Raw genomic sequence first — 23,067 nt, forward strand, 5'->3', positions numbered from 1 at the left:
CTGGCTATATCCTTCCTGTAATGAGGGGCCCAAAACTGAGCACAATTCTCCAGTTGTGGGCGCACCAGAGTCATGTAGAGTGGTAGTAATACCCTCTTGATCTAGAAGCCACACTTCTGGCTATGCAACCAAGGGTGGCGTTCGCCCTCTTGACCACCGCATCACACTGCTGACTCATGTTTAGCCTGCAGTCAACCAGCACCCCGAGGTCCCTTTCACAAGTGCTGCTCTCCAGCCACTTGTCACCTAACCTGTCCCCTAACCCCTAACATGCACCAAGCTGTAGATCTTCAAGGTGTCCAAAATGTTGCTGATATCCCAAATGGTTAGTTAGACTCAAAGAATTTGGTTTTCTTGATTTTAGAGGGATATCGCAGAAAATCCCATCATGCTAGATCCTCCTAGCTTTAGACTCTGCCAAACATATAGGGATTGTAACACAGTTCTGCAGAGAGAAAGAGATTTGGTGCATGCCACAGGCATGGCGAATCTCCTAATTGTTCTATCTGTAGTGCCAGTAAGGAACCAGTTGTAACCAGTTCTTGCCAGTTGAGAATGCCCTAGCATGGGGAAATTGGCAAGGGATGTGATCATCAACTGTAAAGTTAGCATAGGAAATTCATGCCAAGAAGAAGAGGAGAGAGCACGGATCCTGTGCCAAAGGTCATTGGCAGTACTGCTGTGCATTGGCAGATGGTTATACACTGCTCACTGTTATTCCCACCCATCTAGATGTCTCAAGATTTTGCATTGCACTTGTGGTAGTTTCTTGAATGATTGTTTTTAACTGTATTAGAAAAGAGCTGTATTACTGTTCTTTCTATGAAAAACATGCTAAGAAAACTAGAACTGAGTTGCCTGGAGACTGCATAGTGGTGTAGGTTGGGATTGTCAAACCTCTGGACTTTCAGTGGTCTAGTCACCTTCCCTTTTGGCCTCACAACCTCCTCCTTCATCAAGACCACTTCCTGTTGTAGAGAAACATTTGTTGTTTTCTGCATCTGGCTGACAATCTCATTCCCACTCAGAGGCATGATCCAGAAGGAGAAGGACAGAACATGCAAATACTTGGTAGCTGTGTTTCTTTTCTCTGTGCTGCTGAGGTTAGCACTGAAACTGTTTGCCAGAAGAGAACAAACAGCTCCTCTCTGCACTGCCTCAGGTTGAGTGATGACGAGACCACCTCCTGCTTGTGCCTCCAGCTGGAGACACAGATACCCAGCTTTAAGTCGCTAGCATCACTTGGGGGAAAAGTGAGATTGACTGTGACAGCTGATGAAGCCGTGCTTTGGTCCTGAGTGGGACAGCTGAAAGGGATTTTTAAAAAAGGGCTTGAGTATTTCTGCTGTCTAGACCCTACCTAGAAAATTAAAGCCATTTGTTGTGCCCCTTACACACACACACATACACACGCTTGCATACAAAGTATAAAGGCATTTCTGTGTTGAAAGTCTTACAGTGTGATAAATGAACGCAGCGAGTCACACCATGTAGGCTGTAGTCCCTCTGGCCCCTGCAGCCGATGCCCGTTGGCTGGAGCACCAGCAGGCAGTAGTGCAGTTTGGTAATTTTAGACCTTGGACATAGTGGGCGGAATGGGTCTAATGGGGCAGAAGAGCTCACATCAGGTGTGCTGCTCTAGTGCAAGGGGCATCTACACAATGCTGCTGGCATGTGTGGGTGCAGTTGAATTCCCCAGGGAGGCCTTGTGCTGGCTGAGGCTGGTGGAACGGATTGTGCTGGCAGGCCCGCACAGGGGCACAGTGCAGCTTATGTCACCTTGGATACTTCCTAGGAGTCCTTTGGAGCCCTCCAGGCATATCACCTGAGCTTTGACGTACACAGTTCATGGTTCTTTTTCTCACCCTCTGCCCCACTGCATACGTGGTCAGTGCGCCTACATTCCTCACCCGTCATAGAAAACATGACAATGCATAAAGACTGTGTGCAGTGTTTTGCTTTCTCCTGTGAGAAAACAAGACTCCGCGTGTGAACGGGTTCCCATGTTAAACTCACTGAAATGCTCATGACTCATGAGTGCAGGGGTTGAAGGGAAGCTGCTTTTGCAGCTCATTCATGCAATACCTTAATGTGGCAAGAAGTGCCATTTTGTTGTAGAACAGAAGCATGCATTTTTAGAGTAGGAACCGTGCCTGTGTGCTTGCCGAGCCTGCTCCCCCGGCTGTAAAGTGCTGCTGCTGCTGAGGCTTTCTTAATCAGACCAAAGGCAGCCGTGGCAAGCCAAGCAGCCGCAGCCTCAGTGGACTTGGGCATGCCTTCTGCCTGGCCAGGTGCAGAGGGTAGGCTGGATTGCTGCACTTTCAGACCAGCCAATCCCCGTGTGGCCATCTGTGAGGAGCATCCCAGGGTTTGCCCCTCTTCAGCTCTGATACTTCAGTTCTGCTACTCCAGATACTTTGTCCCAGGACTTATTCATTTCTGACATTTATATTCTGTCTTTTCCTGCTCCAAAGAATTTGGCTTATAGGACTCTTCTCCTCCTGCTCCTCTCAATCTTACCCCCACAGTCACGCAGGAGGCAGTTCAGGCGGAGGTCAGAGACTGGTCCAAAGGCACCCAGTTGGCTCCATGGCCGAGTGGGGACCAGCACCCGGATCTCCTGAGCCCCAGGCCAGCACCAGAGCCACCACATCACAGCAGCGCCCGCTTTAGGTCCATTCAGGAATGCTTGTGCCCCGCTGCTGAAGCACAGCCCCATGCGCACCGCATGGCAGGCACTCACGCGGAGCATGAGCACGCAAAGCCTGCTTTGCGGCAGGCAACTGGCATGGTGCCGCCCATTTTCTCACCAGTGCATCCCCTGAGCACAGTAATGAGGGACCTCGAGCCAGAAGCATGGCAGACGGCATGTTGCCCAGTGCTCAGAATGTGGCACGATATTTCGATATTCCCAACCAGAGCTGGATATTTGACCACTCATGATTGTATAAGGGGAACATTCCCAGCGCTTTCACAGGGAGCGTTCAAGGTGTAATTAAGAGCACAAACCCCCTATAAACCAAAGGGAACAATTTTCTGGTTCCATGGTAGATGAACAATCATAATATTGGCAGATGTAATCAGCGTGAGGAAAGAGTGTCTTGATATTTCCTTGGATAATCTGATCCATGTATTGATTTACACCCCCAAATGAAGGTCCTTCTTATTTTTGCATTTACCCTCTTAACTAACAGGAGCTAATTAGCCCAGGATCTCCATAAAGAGATGGTTGCATGAAATAGTGGGTGGATATTAACTCTCTTCATCCTTTTCTTGCAATTGAATAAAAGCGCATTTCTCCTTCCGACTCATCCCTTTACAAATATCAGGTTTTTCTTTTCTGTTGACTGTGTGTGTATACAAGAGCTAATTAACGGCAAATCCTTTGAAAAGCAGTGAAACCCTTTCCTGGTTGTGTTTGATACCCCCTTCACAGTATGATTTCATTATAATTTCACAGTAACTCAGCAGCACAGAATGCATGATAGAAAAAAGGGAAACTTGCCATTAATAAACTCAGAATGTTCGCAGTCAACTTCGTTTTATAGCACTATGTTCTTTTGCGTGGATTAAAGTATTCCATATGTTCCAGTTATTTATAGGATAATTATAAACACAGTCCTGCAAAAGGAGTGGAGGGTGGAGAGAAAAATCCACCAGTAAAATTACTTAAAGAGGGGAGGGTAAAATGTATTTGAGAGCTTAAGCTAAAGTGGTGTCTCTGGCCTGGAACTAGCTACCGTGGAAAACACCATTTTTTTTCCAGCAGCCACCCTTGCTGAAGGACAACTGCTGTGCTAGAGAACTTGATCTCTGAACTGCTAGCAGGAGGGATGGCACCTGCTTTCATGCAGGAGGGTTCTGGTTCAGTCCCCTGCATCTTCAGTTGCAAAGGATCAGGTAGCAGGTGCCAAGAAAAGCATTCTACCTGAGAAGCTGGAGAGTGGCTCCGAGTCGGATCAGACAATGCTGAGCTAAATGGTTAAAGACTCTGACCTGCTGTAAGGCAGTTTACCATGAACCTTTGGTAGAGTTTGGTAGCTCTAATGTCAAGAGGGTCTCTGCATGCACTCCAGGTCTCACTCTGAATGTTTAAGAAAGCTGTTCAGGGTTCTCAGTCTCCGTTTGGAGGACAGGATTCAGTGCCATGAGTCTCTCCTTTAAGACTGGAGCTGATAGGCAGCCCTGCTGGTATTGGAGTCGCCAGCCCCCATGGTTGTGCTCTCGTCTCTCATCTCTTCTCTGATAGATGCATTCCAGCATAATATATGGATGTGGTGTGGGCCGCAAGGAAACAGTTGTGGTGCTATGCAGAGTTGGTTAGAGGAGTGCCCTGCACAGAGGAGACAACCTGTAGCATCCCTGCAGGGCTCGCTGCTCTGGCCTCCCTTCCTTCTAATCAGCTTCTGCTCTGAAGTTTGCCGCCTCTCTGTATTGGATGTGTGACTAGATCATCAGGCCCAGCATAGAGGCAGTGCAGTGGAATGAGGCACTCTGAGAGACGTGCCTTCCATCCACTTGGATGGGAAGCTCTTACCATCCAAAAGTGCACACCCAGAGCAAGGACTCTTAACAGGGACAGGCATGGCAGAGTAGGAATGCTTACCCTTATGCACACTAAGGGCCTGGTCAAATGTAATGCTCCTGGCTTAATACATGACAGTGTTGAGCATGTAAGTTGTCCTCACCACCTTCTTCTCCTCCTCCCATCATGTGCGGGCTTTGGCACTTCAGCCTTGGCCTCTTTGAACTACAGCGCCCCATTACATCCAAAATAGGCACTATGATTTAATGGCAAGTTACTAACCAGGATCTTAGCCAGGATCAATCTCCTTGGCCTCATTGAGACATAACATTAAACTAAACACTCAATACAAGCATTCTTCCCCTTCCCTCTCCTTTTTTGGTGAGGCTGCAAGTAAGAAGCATTTGCTTCTCTTTTCAGCGAATTACTATTTGTTGAAAACGGGGAACTGTGGTTTCTTTTAACCATTTGAACAAACAAGGATCATAAAACATGGTTTGAAAGCAGAATTGTTGTGTCATTATATGAGGTACAGCATGGTGTCATGCTTGAAGGACTGGGGACCTGGGAGGCCCAGGTTCTAACCCTCATGCAGCCATGAAACTCCCTGAGCCATTCACTAATTCTCAGCCTAACCTACTTCGCAGGGTTGTGGTTGTGTGAAGACAAACACGTTGTAAGCCACACTGGGTTCCTCATAAGGGAAAAGAGGCAGAATATGAAAGCAATGTTGGAAGCAGGGTTGTCATCATATCGGTAGTTTTATATAGGAAGCAAACACTTCTTCTTTGTGGTCTTGGCTGTTGTGTGTGCATGGAGGCTGTTGTCAGGAAGTTTCTACAGCTAAGCATTAGTTTGAGCTGGAGCCCTTCCCCTTCCTGTTCCCTGCATCCATGGGAAGGGCTCCTGCCCATCCCTCAGTTCCTTTTTCACTGTCTCCATCAGGCCATGCTTCTCTTCCCAACATGAGCATTTTTTCAGTGTTTATTACCTTTTTCTTTCCACCACTTTCTCCTCCTTGTCTCCCTACTCAGCCACTATCTCTCCATGAAATTTGTTTTCCGTCTTCTCCTGCACCCAAGGAGAAAATGGAGGGAGGGAAGGATGGATGCCCATGCTTGCTCCTGTACCAACAGACAATGGCGTTAGCACTGCATCCAAGTGCACCCTATTGATGGGGACAAGTCAATTCCCCTGCTGTTTTTGCTAAGTTGACTAGCCAAGAACATCACCTGACTAAGCTTCCTGGAGCAGAAAGTGATACATTGAGAGACTGAAAACTGTGCTTATCCTTGGCCTTGCAAATGTCCCCTTTGGAGTTAGATACTAGCCTGATCCTGTTGTTTTCAAAAGATTGAGTTTAATTCTTCATGGCTTATTTAAGATCTCTTTCATTTTAAAAAATGACCCTGAATTTTCATTGTGGATTTTTAATAGTGCTACTTTTAATACAGCCCCTTCATGAACTACATATTAAAAACTTTTATGACTGGATAGCAGCCATGACAACATACTTTCACATAATAAAATGGTTATTCCTTCTTTGAAAAGTGTATTTCCTGTTTTCTCAAATATCAATTTTTTCTTCACCAGTGGATCCCCTGCCTGAATTTTTGAAGAACCTCATAACATTCGATGAGGGAACAGCTTATTGACTGTACAAATCATTCTTCTCCAGTGCTGACAAACTTACCTTACCCTTGAAAGTGGATTCTTTTGAAGTTTCAGTGCAGCTGCCCCACTGCATGCCTCTGCCTCTTTTTTCCCCTCCTTTCCCCCCTTCTTTTTTCCTTTTCATTTCTTTTTGTTTTTCTGGCATATATCTATGCATAACTCTGAGACCTTGTGTACACCAAACCTAACTTCATACAGCTTCATTTAGCTGTAATTACAAACAGCACCTGAAAGGAATGCATCATTAAGAGGAGGGAAAAAAAAACACAAAATCTGCAATTTGGGAACTTTCCCAGATTCTCTAGTGCCTCATTAATAAATAAGGCCCAAGACCCATGGCAAATGAAATTACATGATAAGCCTAAATTTCTGCCACTTGTGCAGATTCATCACAAGGAAGACCACCTGTTCTGAAGCATCCCACTGTTCATTCGGTTGCTCTATAACGTAAAGATGAGCTCGAAGCAGGCGCCTTATTCACTGCAGGGCTGGCCCAAATGGCTAATGGTAAGCACTGAATCAAGTGCAGTGACAGAACTAATGTCCAGCTGCAGTATGGCTGTCTGCAGGCAAGAGTGGAACAGATTGCAGGCTTGCTCCAGTTTCTTTTAAAGGCAGCAGGAGCCATTCTTTGCTGTGAAGAGTCTAGACTTGCTTTGTGCCATCTGATATCTGGGGCCCAGCCCTGGCATCTAGCATCATTGGCCTCTCAGCCACTTCCCATACCATGTGGGCATCTGATCATGCAAGTCCTATCATTCTCAGAGGAAGAATCCCATAAAGTGGGCAACTGCATTGCATGTGGAACTTTCAGTCAGGTGGAGGAGAGGACCAAGTCTGCTTCTCTATCACATGAAAATTCTCCCAGCCCAACAAGTATCTGGACTAGGATATGATGTCAGCAGGACCGCATGCCCCAAAGAACCATCATCTGCCTTACATGCATGAATGGCGATAGCTTGCTCCATTCGACTTCTGTTGATTCTGTAAATGCAGAATACTACAGAGAGTCTGGTGATGATTCTGAATATTATAGTAACTGTGACATCTCTTTGCCTGAGCATTTCTGGATGAGGGCCATATCTGCATACATCAGTGGAAGGTGCAGCTTGAGAAGGAGGGATCACTGACTTGGCTTCAAAGATCTGGGGATGTGCCACACATGCAGTGGGTCTTTCTTGTCTCCTGTCCCACTGCAGCCTCTTGTGGACCCTAAAACACAAATCCTAAGGGTCAGGGGACTTCAGAACAGTAATCCATGAGGCATGGAAGGTTTTGCAACAGAAATCATAGACTCTCCTTCCCTTTTTCAATTTTATATAAAACATCTTCTCTGCTGATAATACATTTCACATAAAAGTTGCCAGGGCTGCAATACTATGCCCATTTACCTTGGTGCAAAGCTCATTGAATTAAGTGGGCTTGCTTCAGAGATCTCTGAACAGAATGCATAGAAGTTCTATGTAAGCTAGTTAATTGGCCAATGTCAAATCTGGAAGAAAGCAGTTCAGCAAAGGTCACATAAAGGAGCTCCACCAACCTATCTGCTTCCAGAAATTTGTTTTTCTATTTGGTTTGGGGCTTCCCCTGCAGAGTTTTGGTGCCCCTTCCATAAACAGTGGGGGCCACTTGCACAACAGAATTGGCAGGTTCCACCCCTTGCAGAAGGGAACTGGCAAGGCAAAAGGAATCAGGGGCATGAGCAGCCCACTGGATTCTGCCCCCTATGTGGAAATGGGCACAGTGTGTGGCTGAAATGCTGTACATTTCTGGGTTGTAAAGTGAGGTGGAGGTTGGAAAATGCAATTTGGCAACAAGGACATATTTGGAAAATATGCAAAAATAACTGCACGTGTTTCTGAATGGAACATAAACATGTTTAAACCACTGTGTACTAGGAGTGGGAGATCAGAGCTCAACTGCCCTCCAATTTTCATGTAATTGAATTGTTATTAATATTTCTAATATGCTTCAAGGAAGGCTTAGGTAGTAACAGGACAGTTCTGCAAATACCTCCTGTTTTGAAATGCAGTAATATGAAACACCTAGGATGTAATCTCAATATCAGTAAAGAGAACTAGAATTTAGATTTTCTATATGCACGCATTCACTAACACTCTTTTTCCTTTGAATTAGAAAAAGCAGTGGGATGCAGAAATGGCTTAGTATAGTAGCTTAATTTTAAAAATGAAGTATAATAAAGGTAGAAAAAGAACCAAGAATCAAATCCACCTTTATAAGTCACAGCATTTTGCTAGTTAATGCATATTTTGTAAGTTACTGGAATTCTACAGATATAACGACAGGGTGTAAACCTTGCATTAATTCATACCAGATTCTTGATTTTATGTCACCTCTTTTTCCATAATTGAGGGGGTTTGATAATCAGGGTCTAACTTGTGTGGGGCATTTACACAGAAAGAATGTTGCTGTTGTAATATAATAGTGATAACTTCCAAAGTAGCATCAAGGACTAAATACGGTATACCATTTTTGTTTTGCTGCTACCTTGAATTCTCCTTTATATTTATGAGCCCAGGAGAAGTTTATTCCCTTATACACTTCAGAAAGTTTGGCTTTGCACATTTAGAAACAGAATGAGTGTAAATGCCAATCTGGGGCTTTTTTCTAGAATACTAATGAATCAACAAATGGATCTTAAGATTTATGGAAACTCTGTGGAAGTTATGCCAGGGAGTGCACTGGGTGAGTGGCAATTTGCTCCCAACTCTGAAGTGGAATTTGGGATTACATCTGTAGCCTGACTAGCATGAAGACAGATGGAATGTTTTATGTAAGTGCAAGTTGTTTGGACTCTGCACTCAGAGAGCAAATTCAGTGGCTTTCAGTTCAAACACTTTTTAAAATGCATCATTGTCATCTCCGTCTTTGTTTTCCTCTTCTTCACATCTTATCACCATTAAGTGTCAAAACTCTGACAGGTGTACCCCTGTTTGCCACTCTTACGTACTTTCAAAATCCATTTATTTCTGTGTATTTCCAGATCTCCAAAGTCCCAGTCCAGCACTCTCACCATTGCAGCACCCCATTCTTCTGAGTCGCCTGAGTGGCTTTCAGCTAGTTTTCCATGTTCTAGATCCAGGCTTATCCATACTTAGAGCAGAGCTATTGAATTCAGTGAGGCATTGATTCCAACAGGTGTGCTCTGAGTGTTGACAATCCAGTCCTGGCCCAATCCTGTATGGTATCCAGCTAGCCATGCTTTGTTTCTAAGATATCTCATTTCATCAATGCTCAAGCAGGGATCTAACAGAAAGACTGAGCTGTATATTAAAATACACCCCCAGTGCATGAAGGTTTCATTTTCTAATATATCAGTGTATCATTTTATGTAAGTGAAAATGTGCAGGGAATAAACTCGAACCCCCTTTGTTGCCAAATTTGTCTGTATTCATAGAGGGCTTTCAATTGTCCGATGGATGGGTGCTGGGAATGCTCTCCCTGACTGTCAGAACACAGGAAAACAGCAATGCCCCTTTTGCAGGATATAGAGACTTTTGCAAGATTAGGCAGGGGAGAGGGCTCATCGCAGCACTAATTTATGTATGCATTCAGGGTGTCCCAATTTTTCTCTCATTGCTGCATTCAGTGCCTCTCCCCTTTTGGTGTTGTGTGAAAGGGGAGGCCACAGTGACAAAATGCCATTTAAAACAATAGTGGTGGTGGCATTAGGTAAGCTCATGGTGGAACTGCAGCACTATCGCTGAACTTGCATCTTCATCATCCTCATTATGGTAGTCCATACCTGATTGAGCTGGAAGACAAGCACCACAGTAAATATGGGAACATAGGAAGCTGCCTCAGACCAGGTCAGTACGTTTATCTGCCTAGCTTAGCATTTCTCACCTTCTCGGATTGTCCCGGGAGTCTAACAGAGGCCCTTCCCAGCAGCTACCACCTGGTCCTTTTCAGTGGATTGAGCCTGCCTGCTGCGTGCAACATGGACTCTGCTCTAGGAGCTTCCTGAGTGAAGCACCTCTGGCATGTATTCTGTGCAGTCGGTGGGCTATTATGCCAGCAAAGTAACAGCGCTGAAAGGGGAAAGCCTTGCCCTATCAGGAACCAGTGGGAGCGGGTAGAGCAGGAGCATTTGAAGTGCCAACCACCAGTATGGCTGCAGGCCACTGATGTGACAGGGGGCTTCCACCCAGTTAGGGTAAAATGTGTTTGCATGAGTAAATGACTAAATGCATGATTACATAAATAAAATGAGTTTGCATGATTAGATTTTCCCTTGCTCCACAACTATCAGTTGATGGCTTCAGACAAGGCTGGGTTTCCCTTTGCAGCCTGACCCCCAATCACCTGGCAGGTCACCACAGCCAAAGGCTTTGAAATATGGTATCCTGCTGTGTAGTGTGCAGTGAGGTATCCAACACCGCACTGCCTTGCGTTAAAACAACAAACCATTATTGATTTCGCTGAGGGCTGAGCAGACGACTAAACTTTCCCTGCGTGGCATGGCCTGTTCTTTTCCATCCTTACTGCTGCCCATAATACATTCTTGATTCGGGGACCCAATTCAGTTTTAGTGGAACAAAGCAGCTTAATGATGCTCAGCTATTCACACCACCTGCTAAATGATGAGCACATCTGAACTGCTGCCAAACAGCTAGAATGCGCGTCACCATAGCAAACTGACCTCTTGGCACATCACCTGTTTCTGCTCTGTGCACTACGTGCCCATGTTTGTGGAAAATGCACATGGTGGGCACGTCGTGAGCAGAGCCGGCTGGTGCCGGAGGTCAGACTAGATGGCCCGGGAGGCCCCTTCTGACTCGGTCTGTTTCTATGTTTCTAAAACGCATTTCCCATTTAATACATAAAAATAAACACAGAGCGAAACACATGCAACTTGGTGCAGGGAAGTGTGCCTCATGCCCCCTGACCCCATTTGCAGAACCTAAGACAGAGGTTTCATGCAGGGAAAGGCTGTCTGAAGAAGAGTTCAGCTTGCAAGTTGCAAATCATCCCTTCTGGGCTGGCAGCTGACTGCTTCCACCAAAGTTGTTGATTCACTCCTCCTCATCCAGCTCTTTTTAAGAAAATTGAAACTATACAGGTGGTGAATAAAGAGAATGGTTCTTTTGCTTGGATTGAACCTGCTTCACCTGAGAGTCCAATCTAGTGGATTTTGCTGCTTTTCTGTCACAGTTAAATCAATCTGTATTAGGCAGGACCTGACTTGGCATATTTTAAATGAAGCATTAATTTTTTTTAGTGAAATCAGATACAAACTGAGAAAGAGTGCCTATGAATGTTCTGATTTTAACTCTTCCTGATTTTATGTAAGATTTCATGTAAGAAAAAGGTACCATATGATTCTATTTTATGGACAGCTTACTAGATTTTCCATGCAAATGACCACTGAACTTTCAGATCCTCCTCACCTGAGGCAAGATTTTGTCATCATGTGTTGATGCCTCTTAGACCCAGTTTGGAGCACAATAAATTTTGGTGATTCTTTGGTCTGTGGAACTTCTGCCATGGGCAAAGCTATCCAAAAAAGACAGATGGACGGACGCACGGACAGACAGACAGAAAAGTGTCTGTGCAAATATTGATCCAAAGAAGAGGATTAGAGGTGCTCAGATGTATTAGATGGCCCCCTGCCCTCCCCAAATATCTCTCACAATCCCAATGTGAGAACAATCTTTTACATACTTATTCAGAGCTGTTTCTTGTGGATGACCAAAGACTTTTAATAACATTCACAAGAAAACTTAAAATGCCTTCAAGTTCAACAATGTATCATGGAGAATGGGAAAGTACTGAGTAGCCATGGAGAGATTAAGACTATCTTTGTGCTTTCTCAACCTGCACAATTTCTGTCTGTCAGTGAAAACATTTTATGAAGCACTCTTACATATGAGAGCCAGTGTGGTGCCGTGGTTAAGAGCTTGGGACTGGGACGCGGACGATCTGGGTTCTAGTCCTCGCTCAGCCATGGAGCCAACTGGGTGACTTTGGGCCAGTCACAGACTCTCAGCCCAACCTACCTCACAGGGTTGTTGTTGTGGGGATAAGATGGAGGAGGAGAATGATGTAAGTTGCCTTGAGCCCTTTGTAGGAAAAAGGCAGGATATAAATTGAAAAATACATAAATAAATGTCTACTTAGAGGTAGGCCCCCATGAGTTCAGTGGGATTTACTGCCAAGTAAGTGTTTAGAGGACCGCTGCCTTAAACATGTATTGCAAATGCAGAATGAGGGAGGGCAAAGTCAAGGACCTTGTTAGAGCTACCTGTATGGGTCTCACTATGCCATCCCGAATATATGCTCCTGGCTTTGGTTAACGGACTGGAGCGCAGAGGCACTAGGGCTGGCAAAATAACATATATTTGACTTACATACCTAGGAATTAGACAGCATAGCTGAAAGACTCATTAACAGAAGGAGTCTCGGGAAACTGTCGCTTAGGTATGTTCATAGGTCCTTACATAGATACATGGATAGAGATTAATAATATCTTTTCATAAATTCTGTAGCAACTAGACTTCAAAGCTCTGGCTGCTTATATATTATCAGTTTTAACAGAGAAGATGGGAGAACAGATGTTCTCTCCCTTGGCTTTCCTTCGCAGGCCAGAATTTTTTTATTATTTTATTTTTCTGTGGTGTCTTCCTGTTCTCTAGCCTCCAATAGAAAAATACTTAGTAACAATAAATGTGATCTTCAAATCCAGCAGTGCCATAGGAATGGTAGATATGCCTGATACTTAGGAATGGAACGTGGATACATGCCCCACTGCCCTCACCCCCAAGAGCCCCCTCATGGATCTCACAATGTTATCTTTGAATGTTCACTTCATTTCATTTGGGTGCATTGACTCTCTGCAGGAGTGAATATATGTTATTGGGGAACAAAAAATGCCACATACATGTTAAATAGGTGTACATCACTGATCTCTCCAAGATAAAGGCCAGCTCACTGCCTCTCGTTCCCAGGAAAGAACTCAGTTTTTTTTGTGCCATACCTTTCAACTCTTCAGTCTGCACCTCTCCATATGCTCACAAGTTAGAAATATTTCTGTTTTATTCCTAATTGCACTCATATTCCATTCTGCTTCCAAAAGCCTCAGAGCATCCCATCTACAGTTGCCAGGAGTGTTCACATCCAGGCAGAATACCAGGCTAGGGTGGCTCACTTTCAGGAAAAGAGCTCCACCACGTCACCTCAAGTCACTCTCAGCATTGGTAACAATCCTGATGCTGACCACAGGGCTGGGTATTGCTCTGTTTTTTTCCAGTAATAGTAAAAGAAAAGGAGTGGAAAGGATCTGCCTTCAGCTTGCATGGATCCCCACATTGCTGATTTATAATAATATTCATATTATAGGTTTGCCCTCCACTTTTGCAGACATCCATATTCAGCACAGAAAAACATTATTCTGTGATGAGACTAGGATAATTTGCTTCTTAAATGCCATAATAGCCAGGTGTTTTTGGTGGGTGCATGTACTCCAGGCCAGGATCATATTAATGAACTCATCCCATGCAACTTTTGCTTGGCATCAGAAGACATTAAACATTCTTGGTGTCATGAAGGAATATTATGGGTCGTCTGATGGAATCTCTCACTTGTGATGGCAATCATAATAAAAAAAGGATTTTTCTTGTATTCAGCAATGACTTTTCCCCAAATGTTTATGTGCTCAGTTCCTATGGACAAATAGCCCTCTAGTATATTAATGACAACAAAGGTTCTTGATAGGTTCTTGGCCAGGTCAAAAGCAGCAGCCAGCCAGATCTGGGGCAGGGAGCCTGTGACTGGCACCCTGCAGAGTGCTGCCCTTCCCAGTCTCAAGAGAAGGTGCTTTCAAAGCACACCCTGCCGAGTGAGCCGTTGTGGCTGAGAGACAGAGGGTAGAGGGGCAGAGAGAATGGCAGGGGAAATGCTGCTGCCACCGGAATATGGCCCCTGGGTGATTATCCCGAGGGTGTGTGGCCCTCCAGCAAGCCACCTCCCTGCAACATGGAGACTCATTAAGCTAGTTTAGTCCAAGGCCACAGATCATAAGTTTCACCAGTGTGCTCTGAGACAACGACACAATGTGTGTGTGTGTGTGGGGGGGGGTTGATTTGTTCATTTGCAGCATTTGACCTACCTCTTCCACCAAACGAGTGTGCCAGCATAGCATTCCCAGCAGCATTGAACAAGGAGTCCCCACCTTCAGGCTTGGGGGGCCCTACACACTCTCCTGGAAAGCTGCACGCAGAGGGGAGGAGAGTTGGTTCCACCAGCAGCCTGCCCCCCAGCATTCTACTAAGGCTTTTAAAAGCCACCTTTGGCACAAAGGGAAGCATTAAAACAGCTTAATTTCAACAGAAAGGAGACACAGTACAGGTTGGGAAGCCACCATCCATCAGCTGGAAGTTCCCATCCCCTGGTTTAGAAGGGCTTTGAAGCTCAGAGTACAGATTCCTTGGACCCAAGGCCTGCATTAAGGTAGCAATAAACTCCAGCAAGAGCAGTGCTCACTTTCTGGGTGGGCTAGAGGGGGCCTATTTCCTTTTTGTGATTGCATCCTTATGTTTAGTGCTCTGTAGGTAGGCGTGATTTGGCTAAAATAGGATAGTTGGGGTGGAGTGAGGATTTCATGAAGGGCTTCCCGATGTTCTCCTCTCCCTCTCTAGTTCACTGGGCAAAAGTTTGACATGGCCATTGCATGGGCAAGGGATGTCCGGGTCTGATGAAATTTCAGGAGCTGTGTCACAACATCAGGGCCAGCATGGAAGAGCCTTTCTGATAATACCGAAGGGTGATGATGCCATCCCACTCCTGCCCTGCGCATGCCCTACTACCATGCACCCCACTGCTAAAGGATCCCTTCAAAAAACTTGCTAATCTTGTTCTTGTATACTTTGTTGCACACTAATGCAGTCTAGCCTGGCTTTGTCACTTTGGCAAGGACAGAAGGAGATCTGAGTACACATTTGGATGCACAGAGGCACGTTGTGTTTCCCTTTTGCCTCTAGTCCTTCAGTCACGTTAAGATCAACTCTGCAGAGTAACTAACATTCAGGAGTGGCTTGATGTGAACGTGGGGGCTGACAGGGATTGTGTACACAGAGCAGCATGTAGAACCCCTTTGGATCTAGGATAATCAAGTAAAAGGTCAGATCTGTGGGGCTTAAGGTTACATCCCTGAATTCAACTGGAATCAATAGAACATGCTGGTGGTTATCTTTCTTTTGTGCAATCCCATTCAGGTTTTGAGCAGCAACAGAAGACAAAGAGTACAACGTGTCCCCTAGTGGGTGTCAGGGCTTCTTCCGCGAATGCAGAGTGCATGGACAGGCAAGGGCAGTCAAGGGTGGCCCAGTGGACTGGGCACCGTGTCCACCTCCACGGCACCAAGCATGTGGGGTACCTTCTCCATTTCCCCAGCACAAATCCCTTCCCACTCTGAAACAGGAATGATGGTGCCTTCCCGGATAAGGTGCCTGTGAGGGCAAAAATGATAACAAGGTGAGAGTGCTTTGTAGCAGAAGCACACTGATGCTTGAGATATCATCCAAAGCAATTGTCAGAGAGCAACCTTGACGTGTGAAGTCTCTGTTTTTCCACTCAGTGTTTTCATCGGTCATCAAAGCACGTGCTGCTTGCCTGCCTGGCCACTAGTCCCCCGCTCCTCTCCAATCCTCTCCTCACCTCGCCTCACCCACACATGCATGATGGCCTAGTCAAGATGTAACACAGAACAGATGTGATAAAGGGAAACTTTGTCATAACCTTGCCGTGTTTTTGTGTTACTCATCACATGGCAGGACTAGCTGCACAATCCCATACACTTACAGGGGCTTCCAGAGTTTAATGTCTAAGCATGCACACCAGCTTCTTCCTGTGACTAACTGTCACTCTTGGATCCTGCTTTGTAGGACTCCCCTGATTGCTGCTGGAGTGATTGGAGGACTCTTCATCATCGTGATTTTGGGCTTGACGTTTGCCGTTTATGTGAGACGCAAGAGCATCAAAAAAAAGAGGGCCTTGCGGAGGTTCCTGGAGACTGAGGTGAAGTTTCTTTCTTTCACACACAGAACCCCCTTAAAAAGTCACATCTATCTTTCTTTTCTTGACTTTTTTTTCTGCTGTGCAAAGAGCATATGTTAGGAATTTTCTATATAATTTGGACAGTCATAACATATCTGTTGATAGCAGGATGCTGAGCCAGACCAAAACTTTGGGAATCAGTCATTTCTGTTTTGGTATCCAGTTCTGTACAAAAAGTGGCTACTTCAGCTGGTCCAGAATGCTGCAGACAGTTGACTACAGATGGCTACAGAGAGCATCTCACTCTTGTCCATTGGCTGCTGGTCTGCTTCTGAGCAGAAATCAAGCTGCTGGTTATGACTCATACGTTAAGGTCCTTTGCAGCTGAGATCCTCTCAGTCCATAAGATCATTCACAGAGGCCCAAGGGAGACTGCACTCACCCCTGCTCTGTGCCTTTTGCAAGAAGGCTTTTAGTGTATGAGCAAGTCTGTTGGCTGGATGCTGCTTTTGTTTTGTTAGTGTTATATTTGTATTGCATTTTACCACATGTTTTTGTTTTATTCTGTGTTGTGTGTTGCTCTGAGTGCCACCCTTTGGTGGGATGGATGGATGTATCTTTCCATTCTTTCCCGTCATTCATGTCTTTCCCACCCACTGTACTTTTGCCATGCATATGCACATGGATATACTGATGAAACATTCCGTGAAAGGGGCATGATAAAGTTAAGTTCCACTGATTTCAGTGGATCCACTCTAAGTAAGATTAAGTCTAATTCCAGTCCTTTGTCATGCTGATTCCTTAAACCAAGAATGAATGTGAATGTCCAACATAATGTCTTAATGTGATTTCCCCATATTTGCAGTTTGGGCTGCGTTTTATATGTGCCTGTGTTTTAATAATATACAAGGGGAACTGAAAGAGCCAAAGGTGTGGCAAATACCCCATGCATGGATTCCACAATGAATATTAGAACTTTTTGTAAGTTAAACCAGAAAGAAGTTGGGGTCTTCCTATTCTGTGGAATTAGGAAAATTCATTAATCACTAGCATATTTGGACCCAAGATTATTCAGTATAAATTTTCCTGACCTGCCGCAACCACACAATTCTCAATGTTAACCTCAGATTCTGAGACAAACACCCATCCCTGCCACTTGCCCTAAACAAATAATCAAGGGCAGTCAAATTGCTTAATTGTACACTCATTCAAGACAATGAAAAGACACACTTCCCCCTACCTCCCCAGCAATGAATCGAAATGACCGAAAATAGCTGTCCAGAGAAATCACTAACCAGAGATTGCCATCACCGTGCTTTGCACCCGTTATATGATGCATCTGAGCCTCCGAGTGCAGAGCCTTTTGTGCATCTGTTGCAGGAAAAATAGGATTGTGTCCACAGTGACTGAAGTAATGTGCCTGCTCACTCCAGAGCACGAGTAATCAGTAAGAAAATAGCTGAACGCTGGGACAAACCATGCAAGTGCAACAAATGGGGCAGAGAGTAGAAATTAAAAGTGGAACAGTTGCAGTAGTGCTGTTTGACAAGAGTAAAAAAAAATTGGGAAATTTCAGATCTCCAAATCTGGGGAGAATGGCAGTAATAGTTAATCTGTAAGATTTCTGAAAGTTCATCTGGCTTTTCATGACTGAGAATAGAAAGACATGGTTAGGTAGATGTTTAATTTATTTTAGGTTTGTATGGTTTTCATATTTATGGATTATGTATCCATTAATATGAACCAATTTACCCATATTTATTTGGAGTGGATTGCAAAGGAGGAGGGGGGAGAATATGAACTATCAGTTTTTGTAAATATCATGTGTACCCTTTACTCCTCATGCATCTATTTCATATTTGACATACGTCTGGGTACTTGAAAGTTAACAAAGGGAAACAGAGTGTAAAAATTATTGTGTACGTCTATTGCTTCTCTCTCTGCTGTTTGTTTATGTCCTAGATTAATAAAGTAATTCCCAGTTCCCGATAGCTTTGCCTGCACGGTGTAGTCTGTATTCAACTAATTAAGTAGTCTGCAGTGTTCACAGAGGCATGATAATGGTGCTCAAAAGGCAACACATGGAGCATTTAGTCCTGCAAACAGACACTTTGAAGCACTGCAGCAGTTTCAACCCAATTTGAGCAGGAGTAGCCCTTAATTATTTTCCTTATCCTAAGAGAAGACAGGCTATTTGTCAGTGTTTAGAGGCTAGTCTTTTCTCATTTACTTTTACAGAAACATATATTTCCAATCAAAAGTTGGGCACAGCTCTAACCAGTTGATGTTCTTTTGACTGAATTCCATTCACGTGTTTTGCTGGATTACAGTTCATGGCTCAGGACACAGAAGTGTAACTGATTATTGACAATTACTTGCAATTACTAAACCCTAGATTTAGTGCAGAGCTACTCCCCCCATCCCCCACAATGTCCTTTTGAGATTATCCAAACCTTGGACCTTGTCCCCAAAAGAGAATAGCTAGTGACTGAGTGATTAAATTTTAATGTGTTATCTTCTGGCTCTGGAGGCAGTCTCAAGCAGCACCCAGGGGGTGGGATGGGGCTGTTTTTACAAGTCCTCAGAGATGTCTTAATGCTTTAAAACACTCTTGGCAATAGGTATCTGCCCCACACAACTTTATGGCATGGGTTGTTTTAATCTGTTCTTCAGAAATAATAAGTCACACTCCTTGAGGTTGAAAAGCCGTTATTGTGTAATGATGTATGCATGAAAGTTTGCCATCCCCATAGAAAGAGAGTCCCCACCCAAGTGCCTGTGACCAGCCCCCCTGCCCCCCCCAGTGGTATTGCACTGGCAACAGGAAGCAGAATCCAGAATGCACTGCATATGTGGATGGGGGGTGTGGCTGCTTATGGGATCTGCCAGTGGAAATTTTCATTGAGGGCTGCTTTACAGACCGCTAACTCAGGCTTGCTCAGAACCAGCCGGCCTGGCTTCCATGAGCATGGACACTCTGAGTTTGCAAGCCAGACAGCCTTCTGTTACATGTCAGGGTGCTCTTGGATCTCTGCAATCTTGGTTAAATCTCATTTCTATATAATCAAAACATTGTTGAGAATATTTATACAGTGATATATTTTATAAAGAAAGAAAAGCACTTACTTCTTTTCATTTATTACATTTATATGCTGACCAAAGGTCAAAAGCCCTCTGGGTAGTTTATAAAGATTAAAACCCTAAAATACATATTATAAAACCAATGTACAAATATCTAGCAATTTTAAAATGTCAGTCAGCAGTAAATCCCTTGACTCACCCCACCCTGATGCTGCCAAATGCCTGGGAGCCGATGAAAGCCATACCATGGCACAGCAAGGGGAGCCATGCTCGTGCCAGACGGCCACTGAAGAGTCTCCTCCCTCTGAGGAGTGGGGTCTCTGAGGCAACCCCAGGGGCCTGGTCCAGCCGAGACAGCCTACTTTAGCTTCCAGGCTCCCCATGAAGAAGCAGGGTTACAGCTGTGAAATGCTTTATTGGCCACAAATAGGATGTGGGTGCAAATCCGGGATAAGTAGGCAAAGCAAGGCTTGCACTCACCTCCCTTTTGATCGCAGGGCTTCCATGTATCATGCCCATGACCCTGGGGGCACCAAGTGGCCTGGACACTGTGCACCCCTGGCTCCACATGGAAAGCTGATTCTGTCCAGGTGTGTTCGGGGTCCTATAAAGGCCTCTCTGAATCACGGAAAGCACCTGGAGTTGTCAGGAGGTAGGGGAAAGGAGGGAAGGGGAAATGACTGGGCTGTCCCAGCTTATCCTTAGCTATGTGCTGACCAGTTCTCAAAGGCTGGTACCTGTTCATCCACTGAGGTCTTTAGCAGATTCTAGGGAACACAAGTCTGAAAGCTTCGGCTGCCTAATGCGTCTGACTTAGAGGACTGCACTGAAGGCTATGAGCATTTCACACTAACTCCTCATTACCAGGAGATCTTGTGGTTACTCTTAATACAGCTTCAGATGATGAGCTTGCTTATTTATTTATTGGTTGGTTGGTTGGTTGCATTTATATGTTGCCCCACAGCCCTGAGGCTCTCTGAGCAGTTTACAATAAAACACCTAAATCAATATAAATGCAATATAAAAATACTGTACCAAAAAGATAGGAAAACCAGCAGTACAAAGAGGAAAGTTCAGTTAAAAAGACAAGCAGCAGTGCTAAACAGTGCTAAGCACAGTTTTTAAAAAGAGTGCTAAAAAACCAAGTTAGCCACTAAACACCTGTTTGAATAAAAAGGATATTACCTGATGCCTAAAAGGGATCACTAATGGAGCCAGGCACACTTCCCTGGGGAGCATGTTCCAGGGAAGTTGAACATGTGGATATGTTCCAACTCACAGACATCTGGAACGTATCTTTTAATTTACATAATTGCTTACTTATTTTCAGTAACAGGTTGATCTAGGATAGAATCTAAACCCCAGACAAGCAATGAATGATTAGAACCAGGTGGATGTGTACTGCTTTTGGACTGATTGTGCAACTCTGAATTTTTAAGAAAGCAAAAATAAAATATTAAATCCAGTTCAATTGTCAAACTTAGAAAAACAGATTTTAATATTAAAAAACCCACCCTTTTTAGCCATTCTTTTTGTTCTTAAAATTTTTATTCTGTAGAATGGTTTCTACAAAGTGTTTGTAGCATGAGGGATGACAGCATATCGCTGTGGAATGGTTTGAAGTCACACATTAAAGTTCAGTCTTTCTCATGCCAGTAAGTGAATTTTAAATACTTCAGGATTTTACTTCAGATTATTTGTTTATTATTATTTTATAGGGTACAATCCAGCCAGAGGTAAGCACATTTCAATCTTATTTATTTCATTAGAGATCACAAGCACATCCATTGGAAAGCCTAAACTTAACTACATTTAGTTTTCCCCACAGAAATTAATCCAATTTAGTTGCTCTAACATTCCCTACGTTGAACTTCTAGTAAATAAAAACAAAAAAGCATTTCAGATTCGGTGATCAGCATGACAGAGACAGCAATGTGTGGCTTCACAAAATTCTTTAGCATTACCATAGAAGCTGATTTTAACTAACCAAGTCTTCAAAAGGGTTCTTTTCTCTGCCTCTTATTTTCCACCTGGCCTGCAATAAAAACCAACTTCCTTTTACAGCTGGTGGAGCCTTTGACCCCGAGCGGCACTGCACCCAACCAGGCGCAACTCCGCATTCTGAAGGAAACTGAGCTAAAGCGTGTCAAGGTCCTTGGATCTGGGGCCTTTGGAACGGTGTACAAGGTACCTTTCTTCAACACACGACATCCAACATGTTTCTGTGCTGACACTGTGGTCAAGGCAGGAGAGCAGTTATGTATTCAGAGTGTTCCAAGAACAGCCTTCCTTTGATTTGCCAAATAACATTAATTCTGCAATCCACTAGCTGGTTTTGTGTCGAGGCCTTCTGTGTTCAGAACAGTGTTGCTCAGAGATGTATTTTAGTCAGAAAGTGGATCCAAAGGTTCATTTATCTCAAGGTAGCTGAGATGTGTAGCAATATTTGTAGATAGACAGACAGACAGATTAATAGATAGAATGCAGTTGACTTTATATAGATATTTGTAGATAGATGGATAGTTAGAGAGCGAGAGAGAGAATGAGAGAAAATGCAGTTGTTTTATTTTCCTCCACTTTTTCATTAATTCAGGGTGTTTGGGTTCCTGAGGGAGAAAGTGTGAAGATTCCTGTGGCTATTAAAATCCTGAATGAGACAACTGGTCCAAAAGCCAATGTGGAGTTCATGGATGTAAGTAATGGATAACCAGTTTCATTTATGCATTTTCCACATGAGTTGTTAGTGGTGATGGACACATTTACCTGTGGTAAGTTCAGTATATCCTTGGATAGTATAAGCTCAAGTAGTTCTCCATTAAAATGAACCTTGTTCTGGGTAACTATGCAAGACCTGGGGCTCCAGCCTCTCCCATGACTGTCTCCACTCTGCTCGGCAGCTGGAGGATTGTGCCCTTGTACGCATTGTCCCATTAGCTTTGCAAGGAATTAGGTCACTGCTCCATGAACTGGTGCTTGTGTTTAAAGCCTGAGCAGGGCATAGCCACTATCATCCATATGTCACTTAAACATTCTGTAGATTGCACTGTCTCCCATAATTAGTTTTCTTTTTTTTCTTGGAGTGCATTTGAAAATAATAGTATATTTTTATCCAAGCTGAACTGAACTGAAATGCTCCTCATCCCTGGAATTTGTCTGTACAGACCTTTAGAAGTGGTAATGGTGTGAAGTGCCACTTTCTGTTGGGTAGGGCCTATCGGTTTCTTTGCCATGCACTGGGGCAGTGCAGGACATAGAGAGACAAGTGGGATATAAATGGATCAATGCCCATCATGGTCAGACCAAGCACAAGTACGAAATTGCCACTGCATAGCAGTGAGGGTGGCAAAGAAGCATGTTTCACTGCAGTGCTTCATCTTGGTGTTGCCCAGTGTTCATTTTCAGGGCCTCCTGCAATCTGGCCCCATAGGGTCATTTCTTGGTTACATCTATTGTGGTCCCTAAACCTGACAAAGATGATGCCAGCATAAAAGGCAGACATGCCCTTTTCTTTCACTGAGCAGGAGCCTTTATTATTCGCCATAATTTTATTATTTATTTACAACATTTATATCCCATCCAATACCAAGGGACACAGGATGGCCCTAACCCTGGACAAGTGATGCTCGCTTTTGGTTCTTTCTCTTAAGACTTTTGGAAACTGCTGTCAACTCAAAGCTACTAGGTTGTGAAATGAAACTGAATGGAAGGACCGTGAGTAAACAATAGCCCAGGTTCCCTCTCCATTTCTGGGCACAGTTTTTTTTTTTTTTTTT

The 23,067-nt window shown here is 44.2% G+C and overlaps 1 protein-coding gene across 8 annotated transcripts in view; it reads left to right on the forward strand.

Moving 5' to 3' along the window:
- Positions 1-23,067, forward strand: part of ERBB4 (erb-b2 receptor tyrosine kinase 4) — a 935,345-nt gene that overhangs the window by 728,836 nt on the left and 183,442 nt on the right. For 5 of the 8 annotated variants that reach the window (XM_044432044.1, XM_044432049.1, XM_044432046.1 and 2 more), the window contains 4 exons: positions 16,102-16,234; positions 21,013-21,030; positions 21,359-21,481; positions 21,888-21,986. In XM_044432044.1, the coding sequence (XP_044287979.1) occupies positions 16,102-16,234; positions 21,013-21,030; positions 21,359-21,481; positions 21,888-21,986 (373 nt within the window). The remainder of the gene's footprint in view (positions 1-16,101; positions 16,235-21,012; positions 21,031-21,358; positions 21,482-21,887; positions 21,987-23,067) is intronic. The other 3 variants (XM_044432045.1, XM_044432050.1, XM_044432047.1) reach the window with 1 other exon arrangement.

Source organism: Varanus komodoensis, unplaced genomic scaffold (assembly GCF_004798865.1).
Source record: "Varanus komodoensis strain SLA01 unplaced genomic scaffold, ASM479886v1 scaffold23, whole genome shotgun sequence".
NCBI classification, from domain to species: Eukaryota; Metazoa; Chordata; class Lepidosauria; order Squamata; family Varanidae; genus Varanus; species Varanus komodoensis.